This window comes from Lipomyces doorenjongii, assembly GCF_038497915.1.
Source record: "Lipomyces doorenjongii strain NRRL Y-27504 unplaced genomic scaffold V1508scaffold_36, whole genome shotgun sequence".
NCBI lineage: Eukaryota > Fungi > Ascomycota > Lipomycetes > Lipomycetales > Lipomycetaceae > Lipomyces > Lipomyces doorenjongii.
In genome coordinates, this window is record NW_027118103.1 from 1 (window position 1) to 25605 (window position 25605).

The 25605-nt window shown below is 48.3% G+C and overlaps 13 protein-coding genes across 13 annotated transcripts; 6 read left to right on the top strand and 7 right to left on the bottom strand.

Moving 5' to 3' along the window:
* Positions 1 to 525: 525 nt before the first annotated feature.
* Positions 526 to 2120, bottom strand: V1508DRAFT_420065 (uncharacterized protein). The gene is made up of 2 exons (XM_066940691.1): positions 1610 to 2120; positions 526 to 1553 (listed from the first exon to the last, which is right to left on the bottom strand). The coding sequence occupies exons 1-2, from the start codon at positions 1905 to 1907 to the stop codon at positions 673 to 675; spliced, it is 1179 nt and encodes a 392-aa protein (XP_066794885.1). The 5' UTR covers positions 1908 to 2120; the 3' UTR covers positions 526 to 672.
* Positions 2121 to 2220: 100 nt separating this feature from the next.
* V1508DRAFT_420071 (uncharacterized protein) lies at positions 2221 to 4664 on the bottom strand. The gene is made up of 6 exons (XM_066940692.1): positions 4467 to 4664; positions 4377 to 4402; positions 4255 to 4281; positions 4155 to 4190; positions 3939 to 4087; positions 2221 to 3876 (listed from the first exon to the last, which is right to left on the bottom strand). The coding sequence occupies exons 1-6, from the start codon at positions 4541 to 4543 to the stop codon at positions 2491 to 2493; spliced, it is 1701 nt and encodes a 566-aa protein (XP_066794886.1). The 5' UTR covers positions 4544 to 4664; the 3' UTR covers positions 2221 to 2490.
* A 112-nt stretch (positions 4665 to 4776) lies between these two features.
* V1508DRAFT_420073 (uncharacterized protein) lies at positions 4777 to 5826 on the top strand. The gene is made up of 2 exons (XM_066940693.1): positions 4777 to 5158; positions 5217 to 5826. The coding sequence occupies exons 1-2, from the start codon at positions 4829 to 4831 to the stop codon at positions 5604 to 5606; spliced, it is 720 nt and encodes a 239-aa protein (XP_066794887.1). The 5' UTR covers positions 4777 to 4828; the 3' UTR covers positions 5607 to 5826.
* On the bottom strand, positions 5646 to 7150 carry V1508DRAFT_420075 (Pex19 protein). The gene is made up of 2 exons (XM_066940694.1): positions 6825 to 7150; positions 5646 to 6772 (listed from the first exon to the last, which is right to left on the bottom strand). Exons 1-2 carry the CDS (start codon positions 6895 to 6897, stop codon positions 5892 to 5894), a joined length of 954 nt encoding a protein of 317 aa, XP_066794888.1. The 5' UTR covers positions 6898 to 7150; the 3' UTR covers positions 5646 to 5891.
* A 188-nt stretch (positions 7151 to 7338) lies between these two features.
* Positions 7339 to 8295, top strand: V1508DRAFT_420077 (ubiquitin-conjugating enzyme/RWD-like protein). The gene is made up of 3 exons (XM_066940695.1): positions 7339 to 7460; positions 7582 to 7956; positions 8011 to 8295. The coding sequence occupies exons 1-3, from the start codon at positions 7423 to 7425 to the stop codon at positions 8072 to 8074; spliced, it is 477 nt and encodes a 158-aa protein (XP_066794889.1). The 5' UTR covers positions 7339 to 7422; the 3' UTR covers positions 8075 to 8295.
* Positions 8296 to 8855: 560 nt separating this feature from the next.
* On the bottom strand, positions 8856 to 10622 carry V1508DRAFT_405051 (uncharacterized protein; the record flags this gene model as incomplete). Its single annotated transcript, XM_066938673.1, has 4 exons — positions 8856 to 9423; positions 9491 to 9699; positions 9755 to 10314; positions 10370 to 10622. The coding sequence occupies 4 exons, from the start codon at positions 10620 to 10622 to the stop codon at positions 8856 to 8858; spliced, it is 1590 nt and encodes a 529-aa protein (XP_066794890.1).
* Positions 10623 to 11283: 661 nt separating this feature from the next.
* On the top strand, positions 11284 to 12918 carry V1508DRAFT_173927 (eukaryotic porin/Tom40). The gene is made up of 2 exons (XM_066936111.1): positions 11284 to 11547; positions 11806 to 12918. The coding sequence occupies exons 1-2, from the start codon at positions 11431 to 11433 to the stop codon at positions 12535 to 12537; spliced, it is 849 nt and encodes a 282-aa protein (XP_066794891.1). The 5' UTR covers positions 11284 to 11430; the 3' UTR covers positions 12538 to 12918.
* Positions 12919 to 13167: 249 nt separating this feature from the next.
* On the bottom strand, positions 13168 to 15615 carry V1508DRAFT_420084 (WD40-repeat-containing domain protein). The gene is made up of 2 exons (XM_066940696.1): positions 14250 to 15615; positions 13168 to 14200 (listed from the first exon to the last, which is right to left on the bottom strand). The coding sequence occupies exons 1-2, from the start codon at positions 15234 to 15236 to the stop codon at positions 13562 to 13564; spliced, it is 1626 nt and encodes a 541-aa protein (XP_066794892.1). The 5' UTR covers positions 15237 to 15615; the 3' UTR covers positions 13168 to 13561.
* A 188-nt stretch (positions 15616 to 15803) lies between these two features.
* On the top strand, positions 15804 to 17044 carry V1508DRAFT_420086 (small subunit of acetolactate synthase-domain-containing protein). The gene is made up of 2 exons (XM_066940697.1): positions 15804 to 16744; positions 16802 to 17044. The coding sequence occupies exons 1-2, from the start codon at positions 15907 to 15909 to the stop codon at positions 16897 to 16899; spliced, it is 936 nt and encodes a 311-aa protein (XP_066794893.1). The 5' UTR covers positions 15804 to 15906; the 3' UTR covers positions 16900 to 17044.
* A 21-nt stretch (positions 17045 to 17065) lies between these two features.
* On the bottom strand, positions 17066 to 19021 carry V1508DRAFT_420091 (peptidase M24, structural domain-containing protein). Its single transcript, XM_066940698.1, has 3 exons — positions 18841 to 19021; positions 17472 to 18782; positions 17066 to 17413 (listed from the first exon to the last, which is right to left on the bottom strand). The coding sequence occupies exons 1-3, from the start codon at positions 18884 to 18886 to the stop codon at positions 17364 to 17366; spliced, it is 1407 nt and encodes a 468-aa protein (XP_066794894.1). The 5' UTR covers positions 18887 to 19021; the 3' UTR covers positions 17066 to 17363.
* Positions 19022 to 19298: 277 nt separating this feature from the next.
* On the top strand, positions 19299 to 20461 carry V1508DRAFT_405056 (uncharacterized protein; the record flags this gene model as incomplete). Its single annotated transcript, XM_066938674.1, has 2 exons — positions 19299 to 19781; positions 19835 to 20461. The coding sequence occupies 2 exons, from the start codon at positions 19299 to 19301 to the stop codon at positions 20459 to 20461; spliced, it is 1110 nt and encodes a 369-aa protein (XP_066794895.1).
* Positions 20462 to 20737: 276 nt separating this feature from the next.
* On the top strand, positions 20738 to 23052 carry V1508DRAFT_174424 (WD40-repeat-containing domain protein). Its single transcript, XM_066936112.1, has 5 exons — positions 20738 to 21446; positions 21495 to 21862; positions 21913 to 22006; positions 22060 to 22971; positions 23040 to 23052. Exons 1-4 carry the CDS (start codon positions 20888 to 20890, stop codon positions 22767 to 22769), a joined length of 1731 nt encoding a protein of 576 aa, XP_066794896.1. The 5' UTR covers positions 20738 to 20887; the 3' UTR covers positions 22770 to 22971; positions 23040 to 23052.
* On the bottom strand, positions 22744 to 25424 carry V1508DRAFT_420098 (ATP synthase alpha/beta family, nucleotide-binding domain-containing protein). The gene is made up of 5 exons (XM_066940699.1): positions 25374 to 25424; positions 25256 to 25322; positions 25121 to 25191; positions 24922 to 25006; positions 22744 to 24829 (listed from the first exon to the last, which is right to left on the bottom strand). Exons 1-5 carry the CDS (start codon positions 25374 to 25376, stop codon positions 23208 to 23210), a joined length of 1848 nt encoding a protein of 615 aa, XP_066794897.1. The 5' UTR covers positions 25377 to 25424; the 3' UTR covers positions 22744 to 23207.
* Positions 25425 to 25605: the final 181 nt, after the last annotated feature.

The following is a 25605-nucleotide window of genomic DNA, read 5'->3' on the forward strand; positions in this document are numbered from 1 at the left end:
ATCCTCGCAGAGGGCCCGCTTGTAGTCATACTTACGATTAAATCTGGTTTTTAGCTCCGGGCGACGTTTAGTGAAATTTGAAGCCCAGTTCTTGCCCACCTTGCCTCCCACACGCGTAGCAAGCAGTTGATTGGCCATATCTTCAAAATTAACCAGTCGAGGCGAAAATCCTCGCGAATCCAAGTCGAGGATGTGCTGAACAATAACCAATTCCTCGCTAGGCGTGAGTTTTAAACTATTGGGTGTGGAATCGCGTCGTGAAAGGATGCCTTCGCGTCGTCGCTTGAGTGTCATTCTATTAACATTGTACGTCTTTGCAGCTAAACGGTTACTCTGAATTTGGCCCCTATCAATAGCTTGGATGGCTAAGGATATTCTGCTTTCAGAGCCCGTTGATTGACTGTCAATTGGTGAATGCATTGATGATTGAAGTTGTGTGGTGGTGTTTTTACGTTGGTGTGGCACACTCGCTTGTGTGGCACACTCGCTTATGAACTACGTTACTTAATTCATTGATTTTTTGGAGCTGTTTGTTCGCAGTATGGGACTTTTTCTGATCTACGCCAAAGTCGTACTTACTCTTCCTTCAATTAGTCCTCGGTGTGACTGGTATTACAGATCCGTTAGAAACACCGTTTTGTATTATCAATATCCTAAATCCTCCTCAGAAACTTATAGCCTTTCTTCTAATTGAGTCTTGAAATATTTCACTGTTTCTGCTAATCCATCAACGACATTCCACTTTGGCTCCCAATTTAACCGCTCCTTGGCACGCGAATTATCCGGTTTTCGCCGCCGAGGATCATCTTCCAGCGCTGGCAGATGTATCAACTTCGAGTCGCATTTCCCTGTTTCCTTCTTTGCCAGATCAATGACCATTTCCGCAAACTCATCAATAGTGAATTCCTGCTGCGTGCCAATATTAACGGGCTCTTTGCAATCCGAATTCATGAGTAAAATCAGGCCATCCACGAGATCGTGCACATACTGGAACGACCGTGTCGACCTGCCATCACCGTAAATGGTAAGATCTTCATCCTTCAGTGCTTGTAAAATAAAATTTGAAACTACTCGACCATCGTTCCAATTCATTCGTGGTCCAAAGGTATTGAAGATCCTAGCAACTCTCACGTCGACATTATCCTGCCGGTTGTATGAATACGCTAAAGTCTCCGCCACTCTCTTGCCCTCATCGTAGCATGCTCTCGGACCAACACAGTTTACGTGTCCCCAATATGACTCTTTCTGCGGGTGTTCCTCAGGGTCGCCGTAAATTTCCGACGTAGACGCAAGTAGAAACCGGGCTTTCACACGCTTGCTCAGTCCTAGCATGTTATAAGTCCCGAAAAATCCAGTTTTCAGTGTCTTAACGGGATTGGACTGATAATGGACTGGACTTGCTGGGCATGCCAAGTGGTAGATCTGGTCAACTTCGACAAGAATAGGGTCTACGACGTCGTGTCGGATCAGCTCGAAGTTCGGATGGCCAATCCAGTGAGCGACATTCGCCTTAGATCCGGTGAAGAAGTTGTCGATACAAATCACATTATGGCCTTCGGCAATCACGCATTAGCCCAATATGTTCGTCACCGCATATAAAGTAACCTACCCATTAGCATCAGTCGATCCACGAGATGCGAGCCAACAAACCCTGCGCCCCCAGTAACCAACACCCGCTTCTTCTCTATTGGATTCAGCAACTTGACAGGCGGATATGGTAACGCACCAGGCTGGTACGTTATAGTGACATTCCCCCGGTCAAGAGTATGCGGAAGAGCCGAATGAGGAGTTAGATACAGCTTCCGCAAAGTTGAGAGAGATGCAGGATCTTCTAATGACTCGTGGGACGACTGCTCTCCGAAGGAGGAATATCGGTGCTTTAGCGACGCTCGCACGCTGTCGACCATCGTTCGCTGTGTGGCAGACGCGCGATAGTTTGACTCTGCCAGGATCTAAATATGACTCAAGGAAAGCGAAGGTGCCAGCCGTGTGTGCATGAATCCTGGGGATCTGCGCCTGTCCGCTGTCAAAAATGCTGGGCCGCTGAACTAGTCAGTGCGGCTCATATGTGAGTGAGTAAGCTGAGGCATCAATCGTGCTCCAGTGTCTACATTATGCTCTGGTGTACAGTACACGTTTGCGCCGCGATAGGCATACAAAAAAAGACTAGCTTACGCCAACTGCACGGCCTAAACTCTCCTATGCGGGATTTCAGATAGATAAAACATAAAACCCCCTTGTATGATATTTTTACTACATACCTATCAGACTTACACAATGTCACATCCTCAGCCGTACGCAGGTGCTGAGTGTGGACAACACAGTCCTTGCCTCACTTGCATAAAGTATCTGCGATCGGAAAAGCAATGCTTAATTTCTATATATAACAACAAGTATTTTCTAAAACACAAGGTTAAGTCTAACAATCGATAAGTATATGTTGTACATGAGGTGAATCAAAATCAAACAAGGAGCACCAAGGGGCCACATCTACTGGGGAACTGCACTAAGGTGTGATTTGACGTAGCGGCCCGAAGGATCCTCAGCACATCCCCAGTCCGCCTTGGGGATCCACCGCATGACGGTGCTAGCGCATGTTTGGGATGGGAAGTGCTCGTCAAACATGCATCTGTACCAGTAAGCCTCCTTGGTCGTAGGCACATCCTCGCCCCACTTTGGCTTGGGATTCGCGAAGTCCTCGTCCGAGACAAACTTTTCAGCAGTGTCCTTGAGACAATCAATCCATGAGTATCCGACACCGTCAGAAAACTGCTCCTTTTGGCGCCATAAAATCTCCTCAGGAAGGTAAGGCTTGACATCCTCACCGGTGGTATCGAACGCTTTACGGAGAATGTATTTCTCGATTCTGTCTTTGGTGATCATCTTCTCTGCGGGGTCAATGTTCATGACAAGCTCAAGAAACGCCTTGTCAAGGAATGGAACACGAGCCTCAAGACCCCACGCGCAAGTAGACTTATTGGCCCGCAAGCAGTCGGCGAAGTGCAAGTTCTTCACTCGCTGGACGGTCTCACTGTGGAAGTCATCTTTCGAAGGAGCAGCGCCAAAGTACAAGTAGCCCCCGAAAATCTCGTCAGAACCTTCACCGGACAAAACCATCTTGACACCCTGGGCCTTGATCTTCCTGCTCAAAAGGTACATCGGAGTGGAGGCACGGATAGTGGTGACGTCGTAGGTCTCGAGGTGGTAGATAACATCTGAGAGAGCGTCGAGGCCCTCCTGAAGTGTGAAGGTGTGTTCATGGTGGACTGTGCCGATGAACTTTGCAACCTTTTGGGCAGCAACAAGATCAGGAGCACCGGGAAGACCTACGGCATATGAGTGAAGTCGCGGCCATGAAGCAGCACCAGAAAGGTTGCCTCTCTCATCGACACCGGTCAGAGTTTCACCGTCAATATCCAAGCTCTGAGCCTTAAGAGTTTCTCGAGCGGCAATAGAAGCAATCAACGATGAATCAAGACCACCAGAGAGCAGCACACCGTAAGGTACCTCAGCCATAAGACGTTTCCGTACAGCGGCCTCCAGCGTTGTTCGGATAGCCTTGTAGTCCAGAGGTGTGCTTGGAATGCGGCTTCCATCCCACCAGCTAGGGTTGAAATACCGGGTGATCTTGTCGGTAGCGGAGTCATAAACGTGCCCTGGCGGGAATACGATGATATCGTCGCAAACTTCACTTAGAGATTTCATTTCTGATGCAAAGAACACTGCACCCGGGCAAGTCGAGGCACGGCCCATATATAGAGAAGTAATGCCAATGGGGTCGCGAGAAGCAATCATACGATCCTTGACGGCATCGTACAGGACGAAAGCGAACATACCGTCCAAGTAGTTGGGGCAGTCAATGTCATACTTTTGATACTACAGCACAGTTCAGTATCGTCGCTCAATAACATATCCATTTGCTTATAGAACTGACTTACCAGAGGAATGATAACCTCACAATCAGACTGCGTCTTGAACTTGTATGAGCCACCAAGCTGACGTCGGATAATGACGTGATTGTAGATTTCGCCGTTGACTCCCAGAGCAAGGGTATCGTCTTCGTTGGTTAAAGGCTGGGCACCGGAGTCTGCGGTATGAGTAATTAGCAATTCCGCGAGAGTTGCAATGGCTTCTGATCCACGTGAGACTCTTACCAAGACCAACAATGGCCAGTCGCTCGTGAGCAATGACTAAATAATAAGTCAGCATTGGTTCCAACCGCCACCTTATTGTCTCCATCAATTGGTCACTTACTAGTCTTGTTCTTAATGAAGTTTCCACCTGCGCAATTGTCGAAGTCAGTCATATATCTAAATAACCTCCCAAGCTCCAAAGCTAAACTTCGAAGCGAATACTCAGGCAAACAAGGTGCATACTCCAGTCGGGACCACGGTGACGAATTCTACAAAGAATATCTGTTAACACGACTGCAAGTTTAAGAAAACCGCAAAAGCAGCATGACCCACAGTTTAGAAAGCTGGAGAGCTTTTGGCTTAAAGCTAATCACGTCCGGGTGATGGTGGCAAGCGAAGATTCCGCACATTATGTGAACTAACTCCAACCAGCAATAATACTCTAAAATAAAGAACGGGTAAAGAAAGACGGAATCAGATATATATGTACCGGAATAAAGGCAGTGGTGTGGTGTCGTTCTACAGCACTCGAAGGCGATAAAAAAGTTGCGGCGTTGAGTCACCGAGGAAGCCCTAGCCCTTAAAGCACAACATCACTAGCATCCGAGCCGCGAGCCATCAATCCAAACTCATTACCTCAGATAGCAGACACGTCGAGATTTCAGATAATTCGCGAGTGTACACTCGTATCCTACATGTCGTCGTTTTTGTGCTCATCTCCACCATTCGCACCGTCGAATTTACGGATATCGACGTATTCATCATCGTCTCCACCTTCGTCTCCTGTTAAAGGCTCCTCGCGATTAAACGCTAGTCAAGAACGACGCGCAGCGCGTTTACAGCGCCCTTTTGCGAATGTGCCGAAGTCACTAAGTCATGGAGATATCTGTGCGTCTGGGAGTAGCGACGGCTCGAGTCCCCCGAAATATGACCCACTGCGAGCCAAAAGAAGGAGGGATCATGGTGCGGCATTAGCGCGAAGACGGCAGGCTCTATTCCACGCTGCGCGCGGTGGCGATGACGAGGTATGCGGGCTCCGTTGATATAGTGACGCGATGGTATTATTGATTGTGCGTGTAATAGATGATGAGATTCGTTTGGTTAGCGGAGAAAAGACGCTGGGAACAAGAACTGCGGTGCGATGCAGACGATATGGGTTTAAGCGTTGATGAGCTTCTCGCTCTAGAAAACGAGCAACTTTCCCACCATGAGTTCGGTTCAGTAGATGGAATAATGAGCGATCGTAGTCAAGGTCTGCAGAACAACGATCGTCTTTATGATGCCAACAGTGCAGATGAGGAGATGATACGGATGATGGAGATAGAAGAACAAAAACAATTGGAAGATGCTGAGCGTTTATACATGACACAACAGCAAAAGCACTCTGGCAACGAGGTGCCAGATATTCCACAGGATATTGTTGAACTGCTAGTAGAGGACTACGACGATGACATGGATATGGACATGTCATAGTAGTTTGTACGATATATGTGGATGTAAGTTACTTTTTGGGCAAGTTGCTTTGCGGATGTAAGGTCAATACGGCGTTACAAGGATGATTTTGCTTAATAGGAGTACACAACATTAAAAAGCTACTATGGAACATACGACAGGTGAAAGACTGTGGACAAGGGGATTTATACAGTTAGCTGAATGTACAATTATTCATATACCAAATTCCTATTGCATACAAATCCATACTCCTTCATATCCATAATTACATCACGTCGCGGGTTATGTCAGCGACATATTGCTACCTTACTGTATAGTGCAATTCTCCATTTCCGGTCCCAGACCTCCCAACGAATTGTCCAATCCCATTGCTCCAGGACCTAGTTCACCCATAATATCAGGCGGAGGCGAGCCGGACTCCTGCATTTTCTGCATGCGCTCGACAATATATTTTCGATCCGTCTCGTTATGATCGCTATAGGAAGGATTCTCGAACCTGACAACGATCTCCCGGACCACGACCCGCTGCTTGTCATACCTCGCCGTGTCCTCTGGGTCCAAGGACGCCCTGTTCTTTTGCAGCCAGTCCGCGTACTTGTCGTCCAATTCCTTCATCGGTTCATACAGAATTTCCTTAGACGTGAGCTGCTCCATCATTCCTGCCAACATTTTCGACAGGTCTTCATCTGACCCTAAGCTCTGATCTCCCGTACCTGACACCCCACTGGACTGTTCCAATTGGCGCATCATGGCGGCCAAAAACTCATCCTCCTCACTCGTAGTTGTGATTTCCTTTTCAACCCGCTGCCCAGATTCCTTCATCCGTTCCATTGTCCTCGCGATCGTTTCCTGCAACGTATCTGCCTTCTTGCCCGGCGTTTTACCCTTCCGAATGGACGCAGCGCCACTACCAGTCGACGACGGCGGCGTCTCAGACGCATTCAAATCTGTGAAATCACTGATCCCCTTCATCAAATTCTCAAACTGTTTCCGACTTTCCGGGTTCTGCTCCAGATCAGACAGAATTTGCTCGATGCCTAGTTCCAGCTGCTTCGCGAACTCATCCTCGGCTAATTCGCTCGCGTCCAATGACTTCTCGGTCGCCGAATTCACGCTTTCGACTGTGGACTTTGTTGCCGTAGCGGGTGTTGGTTCGGGTGTTTTTAACGTAAATTCATCGAGAAGTTCTAGTTTGCGTTAGTCTTTGTAATTGGCGGCGGACAGTTTATGTACACTTACCATCAAGGTCGTCGAGGTCGTCTTCTTCGTCATCGACGCTCTTTATTTCTTTAGACGGCTGCACTGACTCCATTAAATTATATTCGGGGCTTGTCGGAGGACGAAGTATGAGAATTGTTGAACGTTGATTTCGTAGCTCGCCGAAATATGCGGGGTCGGCATGAATCTCAATGCCAAGATATGCCTTAAGGTCTGGCGATAAAATAAATTTCTAAATAAGGTCAATAGAATTGCTGTTATCCCGCTGCACTATATGTCCACCCTGGTCAAATCCGTCTAATCCGAGCTCCGCTGCACTTATTATGCCAACTGGATGATGATGTTCTACCAACTGTACGGCAGCCACGGTGGCAGGTACTAAACCCGTAGTGACATTGTCAGAATCGGATTAAGGACCAAAAAGCGCGTGGCGAATATGCCCAGTGTCGAAGGTTCTGTACGAGTCAGCGCGTGCATTCGACACAAGTTGGGCAAGTTAGTCGACATTTGCGATCTGCTTCCCCAATCGTCAGGTGGATTCTCTGAGATTCTGTTGGATGGGCACACCGAACGTAGTCCATCGAGAAGTTGATCTTGGTTATTGGTTCATATACATAATATGTCGTCTTTATGTCTAAATCGACTGCAGGAGGAGAGGTGAGTCTAATTTAAGAACTATGCGTAATATCTCGTGCTCCCACAACTGCGTTGACGAGCCACGATATAGAGCGCAACCATATATTCAAGTACAATGAATAACACTACAATTTCGCGACAGGAAGCAATGGCGAAAAGACCATCCATTCGGTTTCTATGCGAAACCGAATAAAAGCTCAGACGGCGGTCTCGACCTGATGAACTGGTCTGTCGGTGTTCCCGGCAAGCCCAATACGATTTGGGCCGGCGGGCTGTACAAGCTCACAATCCAGTTCCCCGAGGAGTACCCGACGAAGCCGCCAAAGTGCAAGTTTGCCCCTAATTTTTGGCATCCGAATGTATACCCGTCGGGCACGGTGTGCTTGTCGATCTTGAATGAGGACGAGGGGTGGAAACCCGCGATTACGATAAAGCAGATTTTGCTAGGAATTCAGAACTTGCTTGATGACCCTAATCCCGAGTCACCTGCCCAAGCGGACGCGTTTAATGCGTTTAAGTAAGTTGAATTGCTATGTGGTTGAAGACGCAAATTGCTAATACTGTCCTGTAGGAAGGATAAGGCGCTATACGAACGGAAGGTCAGGCTTCAGGCCAAGGAGTACGCGGTTTCATGATCATAATTTGTGAAGAATGGAATAAATCAGTTTACGAAATCTTGAAATATGTGAGCATTTCATTTATTTAGGTCGATTGTAATGGCAAAACTTGGTTAATATCTTTCTTCGCGCTTCGTCTGTACCAGTTCCTATGTATTTTAGATTGTTCGTAATCTTGTAGATTAGAATATTTATTGCCTTTAATTACTACTTTCAATGATAATATAGCATAACAGCGCTGCTACCGTCGCGACGTTGGTTAGCATCTTTGGACTCAGACGAAACCAGCTATATCAGAACAAATAGAGCGTTAATATCCCACCATTAACCAAACTACTAGAGACTCTGTTCGTCGTTGTTAGACATCGCCGGAAGGCTAGAGTTAGATTTTACTAAAGTAATGACGAACATAACGATATCTTATATAGCAAACCATTCTTTCGTATGAAGCGAGCGAGTTACTCGAGATCAGCAGCGCTCGAGAGAAGATAGCTGCCTACATTGCCACGTAAGTGGCAAAAGAAAGCAAAGCAATTATAATACCAAACCAATTAGAAGCAAAAACACACTATAGTACTTGATAAGAGCTAGCCTAATTAAATGTATTCACATCAAACTTGAACAAATCGTAACAACTTTCATAACAAAATACTTTACCGCTTGTTCCGATACTCACCATATTAGATGACGAGCGGTAATATTCGCTCCGTGTAATTTGGCGAATCTGCTCGAATTAACACAACACAGAATGACGAACTTTTAGTATCCCAACAGTTACTATCCTAAATTATACAGCATCTTATAAACCCGGTGGCGGAGGTACGGCAGAGTATTGCCCTGACAGGTTGCCGTTTGAACCTTGTGAGGATGAAGGCGGAGGAAGCTGCGGTTGCTGCTGATTGACCGCTTCCTGTCCAGGTACCTGCGCAGGAGGAGCACCACCGCCATTCGCTGGTTGCTGTTGTTGCATCTGTGCATAGTACTGTGCATAATATTGCTGATAGTATTGGACATAAGCTTCATACCCACCATAAGCTGCGTACGGATCCTGGCCAGTAGCAACGGCAGCGTAATAAGCGGTATAATCAGGTTGCGCATTGGCCGCTTGTGGCGATGCACCAGTAGCACCAGCCTCGTTGGGAGGGGGCGACTGTTGCTGTCCCCGATATTCTCGGTCTTGATAATTACCTCTCCCATCTTGACCACCACGATAACCGCGGCCGCCATCACGATTATTATACCGCTGTTGTTGCGGTCTCGGATTTGCCTTAAAGGCGTTGTAGCTGTCAGTCACAGTTTTCACCAAATCCTTCGATAATTCAACTGCACGCGCCAAGTCATTCGGATCTTGGCCACTATACCGGACCCTACGTGTCAGCATTCAAAATACAACACTCACCAGTAAATGGTCAGTGAATAAAGTCATATACGTACAGAATATGGAGAAACGTGGGCTCGTCGCTTTCTCTACCGGTCGCTTGCTCGATAAATTGGGATCCCCTACCCTTAATCTGGACTCTGCAGCCTGTTTCTGTCTGAATATGCTTCACGTTGGCACCCATTGGGCCTACAATCTGGCCACGGACATTGAAACCAGGCAGGTAGTCGAGCCCTATGAGAACACGGTCTTCCATCCATCGACGCTACCAATGTGTCAGTCTAAGCCAAACCAAATACTGGATGCAAGTGGACACTCACCCTATATTCACCACGTTGAAACGGCGGTCTCGAATCTCCATGTTGCTGGGGCCCAGTAGGAGCGCCACCGAATCCTTGAGCACCGTCGGCAGACAATTGTCCTTGGGGAGCGTCCTCTCGTCGCTGGAATCCACCTGCAGCAGGCGGGGTTGACTTTTCCTTATCCTGGGCCATGAGATTTTCTATTATAGTAACAGCTTTTTCGAGACCCTCTTTCGTTAAACTCGTGACATGCAAGTATAATGGTGGCTCTTTTTCCGTAGCTTGCGATTTGTCGGGATAGTACCTTCCTCGTGTCGTAACATCCGCACCTGTTTCAGTCTTAATCATGGACTGTGTCTGACCCTTAGTCAAGGTGTATCTGTTCATTAGATGGTTGATTTCTATGTCGCGAATATAATCGCCGTCTTCAACAACTGGTTCCGTCGTACCCCGTACAGCGGAATTCGGGAGATTTGCAGTCGACGACGGCGGCTCGCTGCTGGAAGATGGCGCAGAAATAATTCCGCCACCCCCTAACTTAGCTTGGATCTGGGCATTAATACGTTCGGCGGCAGCAGCTAAATTCATATTAGTCGGCAAAAAAATTGCATAGCATGCAGCAGGGGGCCTTACCGGCAGCAGCAATAGCATCGCGCTTTTTCGAGGCAGCCTTGTCTTCGTGATAGGGATTAAAGGGATCATTCTCTGTCTCTGCGCCTTGCTCATGTCTGCTCCGGCGTCCGCCTGGGGACGCCGACCGGTCTCTGTCGCGTTTGCTCTCTCGGTCTCGATCTCGATCTCGGGAACGGTCCCGATGATGGTGGTGACGACTGCGGTGTCGGTCAGAAGGTGACCTGTCACGGTACCTGCGCTCATCAGAGTCCATGATGTCAGCTTATACTGTAGGATGCTAGGCAGAAGAATCCGAAGAGATTTTCGGTGGTCACCTCCACTCAGCAGGGAATGCAACCGCGATCGAAAAAATCCACACCGCACTGGCCAACCTTGGACGTCGCCAGGATCACTGCGGACCGTTGTTGTAACCACTTAAGGTTTAGGGTATATTTTGAGCTTGCAACCGGGTGACACGCGGAAACTCGAGAACAGCGGTCATAAGTTTGATGAGCTTTTTGCGACATCGCGTGCAGTCGGCGTGCAATAATCTACGGTGCAAGGAGCAGTCGGCCATGCCATACAGCCGGCAAATGCATTCGGTAATGCTTAGCACCGAAAACACGAAGGAGCGATGCACAGCATTGGTGCTGTTATGGCGCAAGTGGGTATGTCTCGGCACAGATAGGTCGCACCTTGGGCGCGAATGCAGAGAGCAGAAACGAGTCCGCGTGGGCCGCCAATTGGCTGCTGCCGACTGTTCTCTAATATTACATAATATTCTGTGACGGGGGCGGCGACTACGGGCTGGCCTGCACATACAGCCAAGTCTACGGTTAGGGCAATAAGATACAGCAAAATAGGCAAAATGCGAGCCGTCGTCGCGAGCTTGTCCCGACCTTTCGCACCACACCCGGTCTCGCGGAACTGTCCAATACATAACCGCACGCAACTTTCCCCCGCCTTCCTTCCCTGATTCTTTCTCCCTTACTTCACCTCTCTGCCACGCCTGCACGCCCGCGCAATACGCTTTGCTTTCGTGAATTGCTCATCCTCGTGAATTGTTTTCCTCAGCTACAAAAATGTCTGTCGCTGCCTACTCCGACATTGCTAAGAAGCCTAACGATCTCCTTACCCGGGATTTCTTCCACCTCTCGCCCGCTTCCCTCGATGTCAAGACCAGTGCCGACAATGGTGTTGTAAGTGCTTCGATCTACTGTCTCCAATTGCTGTAATATTTTTGTCTCGTGGACGGCAATTGAAGTGATGTAGCCTTCGCTGGCTACTGGTTATGATTTGTGGTTTTCTATCGCGAGTTAGCTTGCGGGACCTCGTTTGATCTAATATCTACCCGACGCATTGCCACGTGTATTGTCAATCCATTGTCAGAATTCGATCTCCTTTTGTTCATTCGGTGTTTTGTCCTGTAATTATGCAGACTGACGTTGCGTCCACAGACCTTCACCGCGCGCGGAAAATCCTCACCTAAGGATGGCTCGATCTCTGGTGCTCTCGAGGCTAAGTACACCGACAAGTCCGGTATCGCGCTAACCCAGTCCTGGTCGACCGCGAACGCAATCGACACTAAGTTCGAGCTCCCCCCTTTGATCCCCAACCTCACCTCGAACGTCGCTACAACTTTCATGCCCTCGTCCGGCAGCACTAACGCCACGCTCTCGCTCGCCTATAAGCAGCCTCTCTTTCAGTCGAACGCTGTCATCGACATCTTGAAGGGTCCCACTTTCACCACTAACTTCAGCTTCGGCAAGGCCGGTGTCATCGCTGGTGGTGAGGTTTCCTATGATGTCCCGGTCGGGCGCGTCACAAACTACGCTGCTGGTCTCGGCTACGGTGCAGGCAACTTCGCTGTTGCTTTGACTGCCGTCAATAAACTTTCCATGATCTCAGCCGCGTACTACACCAAGGCCACCCCAGCCGTCGAGGTCGGTGCCAAGGCCACTCTCGATACTAAGGCCACTTCCCAGGTTAATGTCGAGCTCGCCGCCAAATACACTATCGATGCGACTACGTCAGCTAAGGTCAAGATCTCCAACACCGGTCTTGTCTCGCTGGGCTACTTGCAGACCATTCACCCCGGCGTCAAGCTCGGCTTGGGTGCCGCTGTAGACACCCAGAGACTTGCCGAACCGGCGCACAAGCTGGGCTTCTCTTTCTCCTTCGAGGCTTAATCTGTCGGATCAAGCGGAATACTTTGCGTTGATTTAGAAATATATAGAAAACTGCAGATTAAGATATGCGGTCGGAAGATGTTTTGCGCGTTGTTAGAGACAGCAATGGTGAATAAGGGTATAGTAAGGCACCGAGGCAGGGTGGGACAATGAATTGAGATAATCTTGTTGTTTTTGGACGGTTTGATGTTGATAGATGGTTGAGCAAGAGAGTTTAATTTGTTGCTTTCATTTTTTGTTTCTCGGTGTATATATAATAATAATGATGGGTCGGAGACCATATATCATATTTACTGGTTGTTCAACTATTTCTTATTAGTCTTGTAGCAGGTGGTAACGTCGCCAGAAGAGTACACGTTGTCACTCACATGTGCACCACGTAAATAGGTCTCCGCGGACAGGCATAAGATTAGCGTTGACCGTGTTGTGACTTCGGAGATGCGGAAAGAGAAGACTAGGATATCAATACCAAAATTACCAGATGCCGTGGCTTACTGTATTGTAGTCATTTCAGCAGCACAGTAATGGCTCTAACTATGACCATGTCTGAAAGCAGCCGCAACTTCAAGCGCAGCACTGCTATGGCAATGAGTCTTTTGACTCCTAAAGCCTTTACAATGCATAGCTCACCGGATGGAACATTTTAGTTGTGATTCATCGAATCTGAACGCTCTCAGTGAGGGATGGCCAGGCCGATATTGCAAAGACAAATTTCAAACGTCTACTCATCTCAAGCGCAGGAACATAAACTTACTGATGACAATGAGAAGGCTACTATTGATTCGAGCATCCGGCGAACTTATAGACACAATCGTTGATACATACAAAACAAAATAAGACATACGCCATCCAATTTGTGTAGAAAATACCCTTCCCATTACCTCAAAATAATCCCATAAGAATAACCACAATAATCATGACACCGTATGAACAATGAATCTCATCGTGACTGACCCAACGTCGACAAGTGAATATGTATGCGACAAAAGTCAAATCCCCTTCTAGCACTTCCATACCACTTCACTTATGCACTATTTGTCCATATCCTGATAGTGTTATCATCACTGGCCGATGCAAACATGTACTTGTTCTTCGGATTCCACGCGACTGAGTTGACGCCTTTCGTATGTCCCGATAACACTTCAATCAAAGACGCATCCTCTTTCTTCCATACGTATATACTAGCGTCCTCACTGCCAGACACGATGAAATTGTCCGCCATACCACCGAAACACGATCGAATAATGAACTCGCTCTGCTGCTGGCCCACGCATTTCCGAACTAATTGAATCTTGTCTATATCCCACAAGTGAACTTCCTTGGCCGAAATATTGACAAGCGCATACTTGGAGTCCTTCGATATTGAGACCGACGTCATTCTTGCTTGTAACTGGATTTCCGCGGTCAGTTTATAGTCTGGACGGTTGTAGATACGGATCTTGTCGTCTTGACAAACCGCAACAATCTTCTTGCTGTCCGGAGTCAGTGCCAGGTCAAATACGCGGAAATCGGTCCACTGGTGGATCGTGGTGCCGTGAATCGACCACAGCGTGATAGGCTTTTCAATGTCCAAGCATCCAGTGAGGAACTCGTCCCCAGACTGCATCCAAGCACACGACGTCACTGGCTGCCCGAACGGCACCGTAAGCAAGCAAACACATTCCTAAGTTACTATCAGTAATAGTACACTTTGACAGATCAGGTATTCGTACTTGAACGTCCCACAACTTGACCGTGTGATCCAATCCGCAAGTAATTAACGTCGTGTCATCTGGAGACCACGCTAACGACGTCACAGCGTCGGTATGGCCATGAAATACCCTGATGCTCTTGAAAGTGGCGACGTCCCAGATAATGACAGATAAATCTTTCGAAGCAGATGCCAACTTGGTGCCGTCGTTTGAGAACGCAACGAACCACACCTCGCCAGTATGGTCAGTAAGGACATGTGACGTTATCGACGGGAACTGATTCCTGTCGCAAACATGATCGGTGTACAACGAAACGGGGCCATCAAAATTGTGATACGTGCACTTGAGGATCTCGTACTGCCGCGCCTGGTCCAGCAGTGTCGCCAACCGGTGCTCGGGAATCATGACCGCAGGTGATATGTACTTCTGAAGCTCGCGTAACAACTCGCTTCTCGAATTACCTTCAACGCCAGTCCACCCAGCTTGATCGCGCAAATCTTCAGCCGATGAGCACATCATAAGTGAAGAGAGGCAATGGAGTTGCCGCGTGTCGTAGTCAAGCACTGACAATTCGCCCCTCAATACGCCCAATGCGGACACCAGGTCGCGTTGTTCGAGCAGCTCGAGGAACTTCTGTTGTCGAATCAAGAACTTGAGGGTCACGACGTCAGTGCCAGCTTTGAGCTCAAATTCCATCAGTAATCGCTCAGAGTCTGCCCATCGACCATTTAGCACCGCTGTTCGGAACGCTGCGACATCTGCACTCTCGATCGAGCACATTGACTCAGCCTCGAGAGCGGCGGCTGCAGTTGGGTATTCCAACTCATGCAGTGCCTGGATAATAAGTCTAGTGGCCTCAAGCTTACTAGAGCCGAAGTAATCTGCTTCATGGGGGGAGTTGTTCAAGAGGCTAGGCATGGCTCCGTTCGCCGTTCCATTCTTAAGAATGGACGAGTGCCCATTGCTATTCCCGTTTTCTTGAACTACGTGCTCTAGACGCATGGGCATGGCGACCGGTATTCGGTTCGTGTGCGCGGAGGCTGCCTCTGCAGTGACAGTGCCACACGTAGGTTCGGTTCGTAGTCGCTTGTGCCTGTGCAGGCGGGATCGGTCGTCGTCTGTGAAGTCGGGATTTTCGATCGATGAATGAACGGCGTTGGCAGACTCGGATTCGGGCTCGACAGGCAGCGCAAGATCTCGTTCTTCGGCAGGCAGATCGGGGGAGAGAGGGCGGCGGAGAGAGCTAGCCACGGCGGAAGCGGGGGCGCGGCGAAGTAGGAAAAGGCTGTCGGAGGCTGCACTATGCTTCAGGCGCAGCAAGAAATAAAAGAACACGCACAGGAAGTGCTTTGTATGCTAGACGAATATGTGCTTTGTTTACTGGATCAGCTCAAGGTAGAGAAGCCGGGCCAGACGAAGGATGAGGCGTACCGGCACAACGGATCCCATAGGCCGCCACAGGCCCCTCGAAGCTGACACTTGCTAAAATAGGGCCGATGTCGGCGTGATGCACGTGATCCAACACTGCACAAAAGAGAGTCATTTTCACGCTCGACAACTCGCGAAGTTTTCTTTGTCTCGAGAACTTCTGATCTCCCCACATTCGCTGCCTTCTCTGCTTGCACGCGCCTGTTAACAACCTGCCACTGCGCTGTTCCTAAAGCACGCGTGCAAAGTTATGGCCTCTGTCGCGCGATCACGCGTTCCCGCGCTTCTACGCTGTGGTACGCGTTCGTTCCACTATTCGCCGATTGCCTCAGACTCCACGTCCTCGACGTCTGCGCTCGCGTACAAGGCTCTCCACCGCCGCGCGCGCTTCCCGTCCCAGCCGAAGATCGAGACCCCGAGCTGGTCCGCGTCGACTGCAGTGTCCTCAATTCTATACGAGATGCCGCCAGCAAACCCACAGCCGTCAAAATCCCACGTCCTCAACTGCCTTGTTCAGAACGAGCCCGGTGTCCTCTCGCGCGTTGCCGGTATTCTCGCTGCCCGAGGGTTCAACATCGACTCGCTCGTAGTCTGCAACACCGAGGTCGCCGATCTGTCGCGCATGACTATCGTTCTTCAGGGCCAGGACGGTGTCATTGAGCAGGCCCGGCGACAGCTCGAAGATCTCGTCCCAGTCTGGGCTGTGCTCGACTACACCAACACCCCCACCATTCAACGGGAGCTCCTTCTCTGTAAAGTGTCCTTGCTCGGTCCTGAATACTTTGAGGAGCTTCTCGCGCACCACGAGCATGGCATCTCTGAGGCACTGGGCGAGGAAAGCATTGGCGTCATCGAGGAGGAAGAATCCTACGCCTCGTATCATCCTTCCACGTTGGCTCCTAGCGAAGCCCTGCGTCACAAGCACGAACACCTCGACGCAATCACCAAGCTCGCACACCACTTTGGCGGAAAGGTCGTCGACATCTCGATGAACAATTGCGTTGTCGAACTGTCTGCCAAGCCAGATCGAATCACCGCCTTTATCCTGTTGTTGCAACCATTTGGTATCTTAGAATTGGCGCGAAGTGGTGAGTATTTCTAATTTGTCTAGCGTAATTTTGGGTCGTAGCTAACTTCTCTTCTAGGAATGATGGCCCTCACGCGATCGCCACTCGACACCTCAGCGAAAGACAGCAAGACCGCTGAGGAGGTTGTCGATGTTTCTCAATTGCCTCCTGGTTAAGATATAACTACAGTATGCTCGGGAGCTAAATAAATTCACGATAATGAAGATTCCACAGTTCAGGTATAATTTAGAGCGTTGAAAAGTTTTTGGTAATTGTACATGGTGACCCGGAATAAACCTACTTTGTTGTGCATAGTTTAAGGTATGTAGGCTCGAGCCCTTGTAAGTTGAAAAGTATTATAGCAACGCTAAAATGTTGATCTATCTACACTGGCTAATTCAATAACGCAAGCGCGACGCTGACCTACATAGGCCTGCACTAGTCGACGTGACATTGCCTGTCCATAGAAAATCGAAGAAGAGACCTAAAAATCTTTTTTTGATTTGTACACATCTGACCCACACAATGGATTCAACTATAAAAACATGACTGAATTAATAGACAATAATGGCAGACCCAAACACAAGTACATTATCAGATGAAACGGTGAATAAATATGATCGTCAAGGATATATATGGTTTAGAAATCGTCACCGCGAGAAACAACTTCCTTGACCGTCGGACGAAGGACTATCCGTACGTTAGCTCATTCGGCCTAACTGAACTTGCAAAAACATAAGTTACTCACGAATAGTGTGTTCATACTGAGCTGTCTTGGAACCTTTGACATCACTGTAGTAAATGTTAGCCATTTTCGTTTCTTCATGTTTGCGCAATAGTACGCACAGTAGTGGGGGATAATCCTGTACTACACCAGACATTACAAGGTTGTTCAATGCCAAAAGGTATTTTTCTTCACCAAGTCGATCAAGATATCGCCGACAGAATGGAAGTGTCCCAAAGTGTTTGTCGATAGTGTGCAACAAACTCTTGGCCTTATTCAGTCTTAGAGGGATGTGGCCCGCATCGACACGCTTTCCATAGTGCGAACACTCTCCATCGGAGTGCACATAACCTCGGCCGGTGCTGCCGAAAGTCTCGATCGCAAAAGTCTCGCCTTCCTCCATCTTTGTCTGGTCTCCGCCTTTCACGATAGGTACACTCTTACCACCGTGAATTTCGTACGGATTAATGTTGTGTCCATTCAAATTTCTGATAGGTTTAACTTGTAAGGACTTGCCGCCAATCTCGACCTCGTAGCTCTCCATAACCTCTTGAATAGCGGCACCGATGTCACACAACCGAACGTCAATGCCAGCTTCCTTGATACCAGTATTTGTTGCATCCTTAACTGCAGCAAGCAAATTGTCGTACTGCGGATCAAAAGCAACAGTGAATGCCGAGTCAATGATCCGTCCGTTAACATGAACGCCAAAATCAACCTTCATAACGTCGTCATACTGCAAAACGGTCTTGTCACCGGCGTTAGGCGTATAGTGCGCAGCACAGTGATTCAAACTCAATCCAGTAGGAAATCCCATACCAGCATTCATACCGTCTCCTTCAGCTAGGTTTCTGACTGCGCTCTCAATATTTTCGGCTATCTCGATTATGGTCAAACCCGGCTTAATCATATCCCGTGCGTATTTTCTAACTTCTCGGTGAACCTCGGCGGCCTTGCGCAAATCGTTATAAGCTTCGTTATTCATTCTGTCAAGATATCTCTTCTCCTCATTAGTCGTCCTATAGTTGTTGTCGTCACGGTACTCCATTATCTCTCCTTCGGGATATATGCCACCTTGGTAGAACTTAGAGATGCCGATAGTCGGAGGGTCAGTCTGCTTGATGGCACCACTATTAACCGCAGTTGCTGCTTTCGATTTTTTCTTTGGTTTCTTCTTCTTCTTCTTTGGCGCAGAGGCGGCAGATGGATCTGGAATTGCGGAATGAGTTTCGTCGTCAGTAGCGTCCTCATCTGGCGGTGTGACATTTTCTGGAGATGTAGCAGCCTCAACAGCTGCTGAAGTAGGGACAGAAGCAGGGGCTGCGGTGTCAGAGACTAAAATGTAGGTCATTAGCCTTGTGTAATATGTCGGATTTAGTTGCCAGGAACATACGCGAGACGGCGGCAATACTGCCCAGCAAGTCGGCGGTGGAGGCCATCGTTGCGCAGTTTCAACACGCAACAGTGATCTACACAGTGCAAACAGTGCAAACAGAGAAAGGTAGATGCCGGTTTCCTGTCGAGGTAGGCGCGAGAGCAGAAAGATCCATGCAAGATTTAGTGGTTAGCTTGGGATTGGCAAGCATGAGCGACAAAGTTTTGCTCCCGGCGGTGTCGGCCCCGTCAGCCGGAGAAGGGAGTCGAGTCGACGCGGATGACATAACCGTGACCATCGTCCCCTCCACCAGCATCCACCAACAACCAAGCATTAACTCAACCTCTGATCGGCCTCCTTTCCAGCATCATCATCTTGGAAGTTACCTTAGCATTGACTATATGCTCTCTTTTCAACATTGCCACTCACCAAATTCGTTGGTTGGGTAGGTAATACCCTTCGCATGTCCGCTGCTAATGGCGCGTGCCACTCACTATGAAGCTCTGAATCTCCACCCTACTGCAACCACCGCGGAAATCAAGGCTCGATTCTATGCACTGTCGAAGAAATACCACCCCGATCGACTTGTTGCCTGTCCAGATTCTGAGCGCCACTATGCGCGACAGAGATTCCAGGCCGTCTCCGAAGCGTATTCCGTACTCGGCAATCCTAAACACCGGAAGGAATATGACCTTACAATGCGGAATGGTGCTAGAAATAGCACTGCGTATTCGGGCACATCCGAGACATATAATGCCTATTACCGAACCCCCGGCGAAAAGCGACAACGATACTCAGGGCTAAATCGGACGCACATGCGCTCGAAAGCCGGGGAAACGGAGGAGCGTTACGGCGGTTTTGGTCGCAAAATGCCACGCAGTTCATATCCTACGAATCTGTACAATACTGGTTTGGGTGGTGGCTATGCGACCGGCATGAATGACGATGTTCCGCATTTTGTAAGTGTTGAACTGGAAGTGAGCAGTTGATGGATGATAGTAATTGGGTTCAGGACTACGAGAAGCACATGAGACAGCAGCTAGCATACGAATCATTCAGAAAGGAGCGGGACAGGCAAAAGGCTGCTGCGAAGCAAGCCCCGGTATACGCCTCTGTCTTCTCTTCGATTAATTTGGATCCCGATGCATATCGTGCTCGCTCGGTGTCGTTTGAGTCTCATACTCGCTCGCACCCACACCCACACCCACACCCACACCCACACTCACAACGACCTCCTCAACCACATCCGCAGGATACAAAATATTCGTCGTTTTCACAATCGTCCTCGAATACTACCCAGTCCCGAACGTCAGCAACAGATAGTGTCCAGCACACATTCAGACCTACAACTGCTCGGTTCACACAAGCGACACAGTCACAGAGCCAATCCTCCTATTCTTCACCATCACAACCACACATGTCGACAGTTAACTCTAGCACGCAAGCTGCGTACCTCCACCCACGAGTGCGCACACAGTCGCAACGGCAGCCACACACATACGCAAGGTCGGCGGTATCGTCTATGTCATCGTCCGAATTTCAATTGCCCTCGACTATTTCCTCGGGCAAAATTGTCGGTGTATTAGGCTTTATCACCGCCTCCATGTATATCACATTGCTAGCAACGGGCGTGATGTGAACAAGTACTACAATATAATATATATTACTGCATATCAAAAGTCGGCAAGGTTGTACATTTTTTGCCGAAATTCATAACGGTCAAAGTTTGCTGGGTCAATGTTAATTGATTTAACGGTTTATATTGGAGGTTCAGGTAGTTCGGGCGCAAATTATAACTGATTGATAAAATAAATATGTATATACTTATTATAAGGAATGGCCAGATAAGGTTGAGGGACCGGACACCCCTAACCCAATGTATTTCGCTGGGACTGCTCAAGGTTTGCAGTCATGCAGTTGGCTCGGCAACGCACGTTGAGGATTAGTAAACATCACGTCGATGAAGGTGTAACAATTCAGTAAATACGCGGTAATCCACAACACTGGGCCAAATTCTACACATTTGCTACCACTAAACGGCAGTCTTAGCTAGCATTTACTCAGAATGATTATGGAGTATTCTGAATTAGTAGGGGCGTCCAGGGAATGCGGCAAGCTATGCCAACCTATCGCGTCATACGACGGCAAATTCATCGCGACAGTGTCGAAAGCCACAGCTCTAACAGCAAATGCGGTCTCACAACAGTACAAACTTGTTATCAGGTCATCGCGGTCGTTGATGATAAAGAAGCAGCTTCAGCTACCACCCGGATTTATTCCCAAAATGGTTAAATGGTATAAACCAGCGGCTATTAGATTGTCTGATGAGCCACTTGACTATGAGATCCATCGAATATTTGCTGCCAATGATGAAGGCGAAGTACGAATTTGGGATTTGGACGGAATGTTGGATGTTGTATCCAACGGCATCGATGATTTGAAATCGGTCGTCGTAGTTCGACAGATTAGTTGGGGTTCGAATGTTCCCATCAAGAACGTTGAGTGGGGAAGATCACCGGATGAAATTGTAGTGTTCTCTGACTATCAAGTATCACTTGCTGTATGGTCATTGGTTGGACGAGAAAGCGTTGAAATATATCATCCTAAGTATTTTACAGCAAAAGGTTTAGTTTGTTGATGTGACGGAAAAGCCAATGGCTAACTATGGACAGGCTTCTCATTTCAACCAGACACCCGGCATCTTACAATACTTAGTCGGCCTGTATCAGAAGACATAATATCTGTTTACGGGGGCCCTTTGTCAGAACTCGAGACGCTGTCAACTTTTGGATTGCCGGATTTCTATGATGCGAAAGGATTCCAATGGTCGCCCGATGGAAGATGGATCGCTACGTATGACACGATCACAAACTTTCAAGTAGGCATCTATGTACCATTAGGTGGCTTATATAGAGTGTTCGCTATGGAGGATATCGGGCTTGGTGTATGCGATATTGAATGGTCACCAGCCGGTAACTTGTTAGCCGTCGCTTCTTACGATGGCGTAATCCGATGCTTGAACACATGGACATTTACGCCGGTAGGTATGGTACAAGTTCTGGAGCGCGGTCCGACGCTAATCCGAAACAGACTGTTATATTAAAACATTCAACTTCAATCAATACAAAGGAAAGGATAATCTTTGTCGAGCAGCCGGTCAATGGCAAGGACGTTCATTCTAAATGTGGGTGATTTCCAACACGGCCCTTCGTATCGTTGGTTCTAACTTTTCATTAGATCAACGAGTTCAGAGCTATCCCGTTTGCCCACCCAAACTACGGTCCAGTCTAACAGATGCGCCACCAAAGACAGGATTCAGTATGGTGGAGTTCAATAATGACGGCACCCTTCTCGCTACCAGATTTGATCTCATACCAACAACTTTATGGATCTGGTCCTTGCGCACAATGGCTCCAGTCGCAGTGTTAGTACATGTGCGCAAAATAAAATCAGTTGAGTGGCATCCTCAAAAGCCTCACCTATTGTTGATAATTTGTGCGAACTCGCAAGCTAAGGATGACGAGACATACGACAATTACGATCTGGCTGATGTTGGGAATGAAAACGATTGTTGTCTCTACATCTGGAACGCTGAATGGAGGAATCCGTATGCTCTCAGTGTTCCTCGCGTTGGCACAACGTTTACCAGTGTGACTGATGCGAAGTGGATCCGCTCAATAGTGGAGGTTGACGATAGAGGGGACGACCACACACTAGATGAAGACTCGGAACTTGATCTCAGAGCAAAACTTCTCATCTGCGACCGTGGCTCGTTCACAGTCGGGTATCTCGACGATGAGCAAGAACCAGAGGATGAGGATACAAAAGTCCAACGACTCATCGACGGGGTTCAACAGCAGGAGTGGGCAGAACTTACAACGACGTCTTATATTGACGATACGTTCGCCATCGTGGATCAGAGACGGAGGGTCATCAAAGCTGTGTAAAGACTGCAAATCGATAAAGATTGAGTATTGATGAATTGCGCCATGGCCAGTGGATTGTAATTAATTGAATGTTCCATCTGCTGGTGAACATGATCTATTAGATGTCGATCATATTGACAGCGCTTCGAATTTATCGACGTACCCTACAGTCCGCGTGCAAAACAAAGTTTCGACATACTATATCAATTCATCGTAGTTCATTGTACGTACGTCGTACATGCAAAAGATTGATAATTAATGATCCTAGTATTCTGATCCAAGAGCTGATAGGTCACAAAACTAATGAATTTGAAATATGATTACAAAATGAAGACAGCAGAACCTATACGATTCAATGAAGCATACAAAACAAACGAAAATAATAGTACGCGATGTATCGAAAAGAACCACTCATTCATTCCCAACTCTTTATTTCCTTCCAATGACTATAAGCTACTTTTACTCCGATGCAGCCGCGAACTTCTCCTGAATCTCATTGTACAGTTTACCGAACTCGCTCATAATCTCAGTCTCGCCTCTGGAAGGCTCCAAGAACTTCGATGACGAGAGGTGGTACTTAACATCACCAGTAGCCTCTCTGAGTTTGTTCCAGTTCGAGCCAGAAGCAACGGCCTTCTGAGCCTCATCGTGGTAAAGGACGAAACTCTTCATCATGGCAGCGGTCTTCCAGACTGGACAGTACGCATCATACGTGGAGTAGCCGTTCTGCTGCAAGAAGTCCTCCTTGATCAACGTGGCGACATCAAGAGTGATCTTGTCGGAGTCAGACAGAGCAGACTTGCCGACTAACTGAACGACCTGCTCCAACTCCTCGGCATCAGAAATGATCTCCTTGATCTTGTCTCGGAGACCGGGGAACTCAGGATAGTTGGCCTCGTAAAACTTGTTTAAGACATTGTTGTACTTGGAGTAAGAGAGTGAGGTATTGACTGACGGGAAGTGCTTTCGCTGGGCGAGCTTCTTATCCAAGCCCCAGAAGACCTGTGTAATACCCAGAGTAGCGGCAGTGACGGGGTCGGAGAAATCACCACCAGGGGGAGAGACAGCACCAACGACGGAGACGGAACCCTCACGCTTGGGGTTACCAAGAGTGACAACCTTACCAGCACGCTCGTAGAAAGACGCTAGCTTGGCACCAAGGTAAGCGGGGAAACCCTGATCAGCAGGCATCTCACCGAGACGGCCGGAAATCTCACGAAGGGCCTCTGCCCATCGGGAAGAGGAGTCAGCCATCATAGCCACGTTCTTACCCTGGTCACGGAAGTACTCGGACAAAGTGATACCAGTATAGATAGAGGCCTCCCGAGCAGCGACAGGCATGTTCGAGGTGTTAGCAACTAGCGTAGTACGCTTCATGATAGGCTCCTTGCGGCCGTCGATCTCAATAGATAACTCGGGGAAGTCCATAAGTACTTCAGCCATCTCATTGCCACGCTCACCACATCCGACGTAAATAATGATATCGGAGTTAGAGTACTTGGAGAGTGACTGAGAAATGACAGTCTTGCCACAGCCGAAAGCACCAGGGATGCAAGTGGTGCCTCCTTGGACGACAGGGAAAAGGGCATCAAGGACACGCTGACCTGTCAAGAGAGGATAGTCGGCAGTGAGCTTCTCAGACACAGGTCTGGGAACACGGACAGGCCACGAGTGGAACATGGAGTACTTTGACACCTTGCCCTCGAACTCAACTTCAAGCACAGTGTCGTTAAGGGTATAGTTACCAGCCTCAGCAACGTTAACAATGGTACCACGAGCACGCGGAGGAAGGATGATCTTGTGGTCGGTGAGAAGCGAGTTCTCGTAGACGGAAGCGAAAATGTCACCACCAGTAATGTGGTCGCCGACCTTCAAGTTACCAGGAGTGAAAGCATAGGCAATTGACCGGTCAAGAGCGGGAGTGTCGATACCACGGGGAATGTAGATGGAACCGCTAAGCTCTTGAATAGCCTTCAGTGGACGCTGAATACCATCATAAATAGTCTCCATTAAACCAGGACCCAACTCGACCGACAGTGGCTTTCCGGTACGCAAGACGGGATCACCCACAGTGACACCAGCTACAAGTAAAGATTAACTATGGGTGCTGAATTCAAGGCTATCATTCACGATCCAGAAAAGGGAGAATAATCATGAACTCATTTTGACTTACCGGTCTCCTCGTAAACCTGGATAGTGGCCTTGTCTCCCTCAATCCGAATAACCTCGCCGACCAAGCTCTCATGACCAACCTTGACCTATATATTTGAAGATATCGAATGAGTATTGCCGCTCAACCGAGACTGCCAAATGGAGCGTCCCGCATATAGTAAATCGTTTGCGCAATATTGTAAATTGCCAGAAAGACATACCAATTCGTACATAGCACAACCAATCATCTGCTCGGCAACAACGACAGGTCCAGAAACTGAGAAAACGGCACCTGCATTTTATATGGCATTGGTCAGAAAATGCTGTGAGAGAACCCACAAAGCGCTTGAACTTACCATATTCTCCCTCAGACCCGTCCAGGGCCTTTTTGAGCTGCCGCTTAGCGTTTTCGAGAGCACCAGCCTACACCAAGTCAATAATCCTTCCAAAACTCTCTCTAATGAATTGTCATACCATTGTATATGTGCGGTAGTTGATAAGGGAGACGCAGATTGATGACACAGGTGTGTATGTGGGAGCTAAGTGAACTAAAGCCTTCATCTCATCCACCGAACCTGCATGGGTAAGGGTTGACGCCATTTTGCAGTCCAGTGGACCGTGCGCATATCGGTCTCTCTCAGCCAATCGATTACAAGTTTAGCTGCGTTTGTGGCATATTCGTCTTTATTATATCGCAGATGTACCT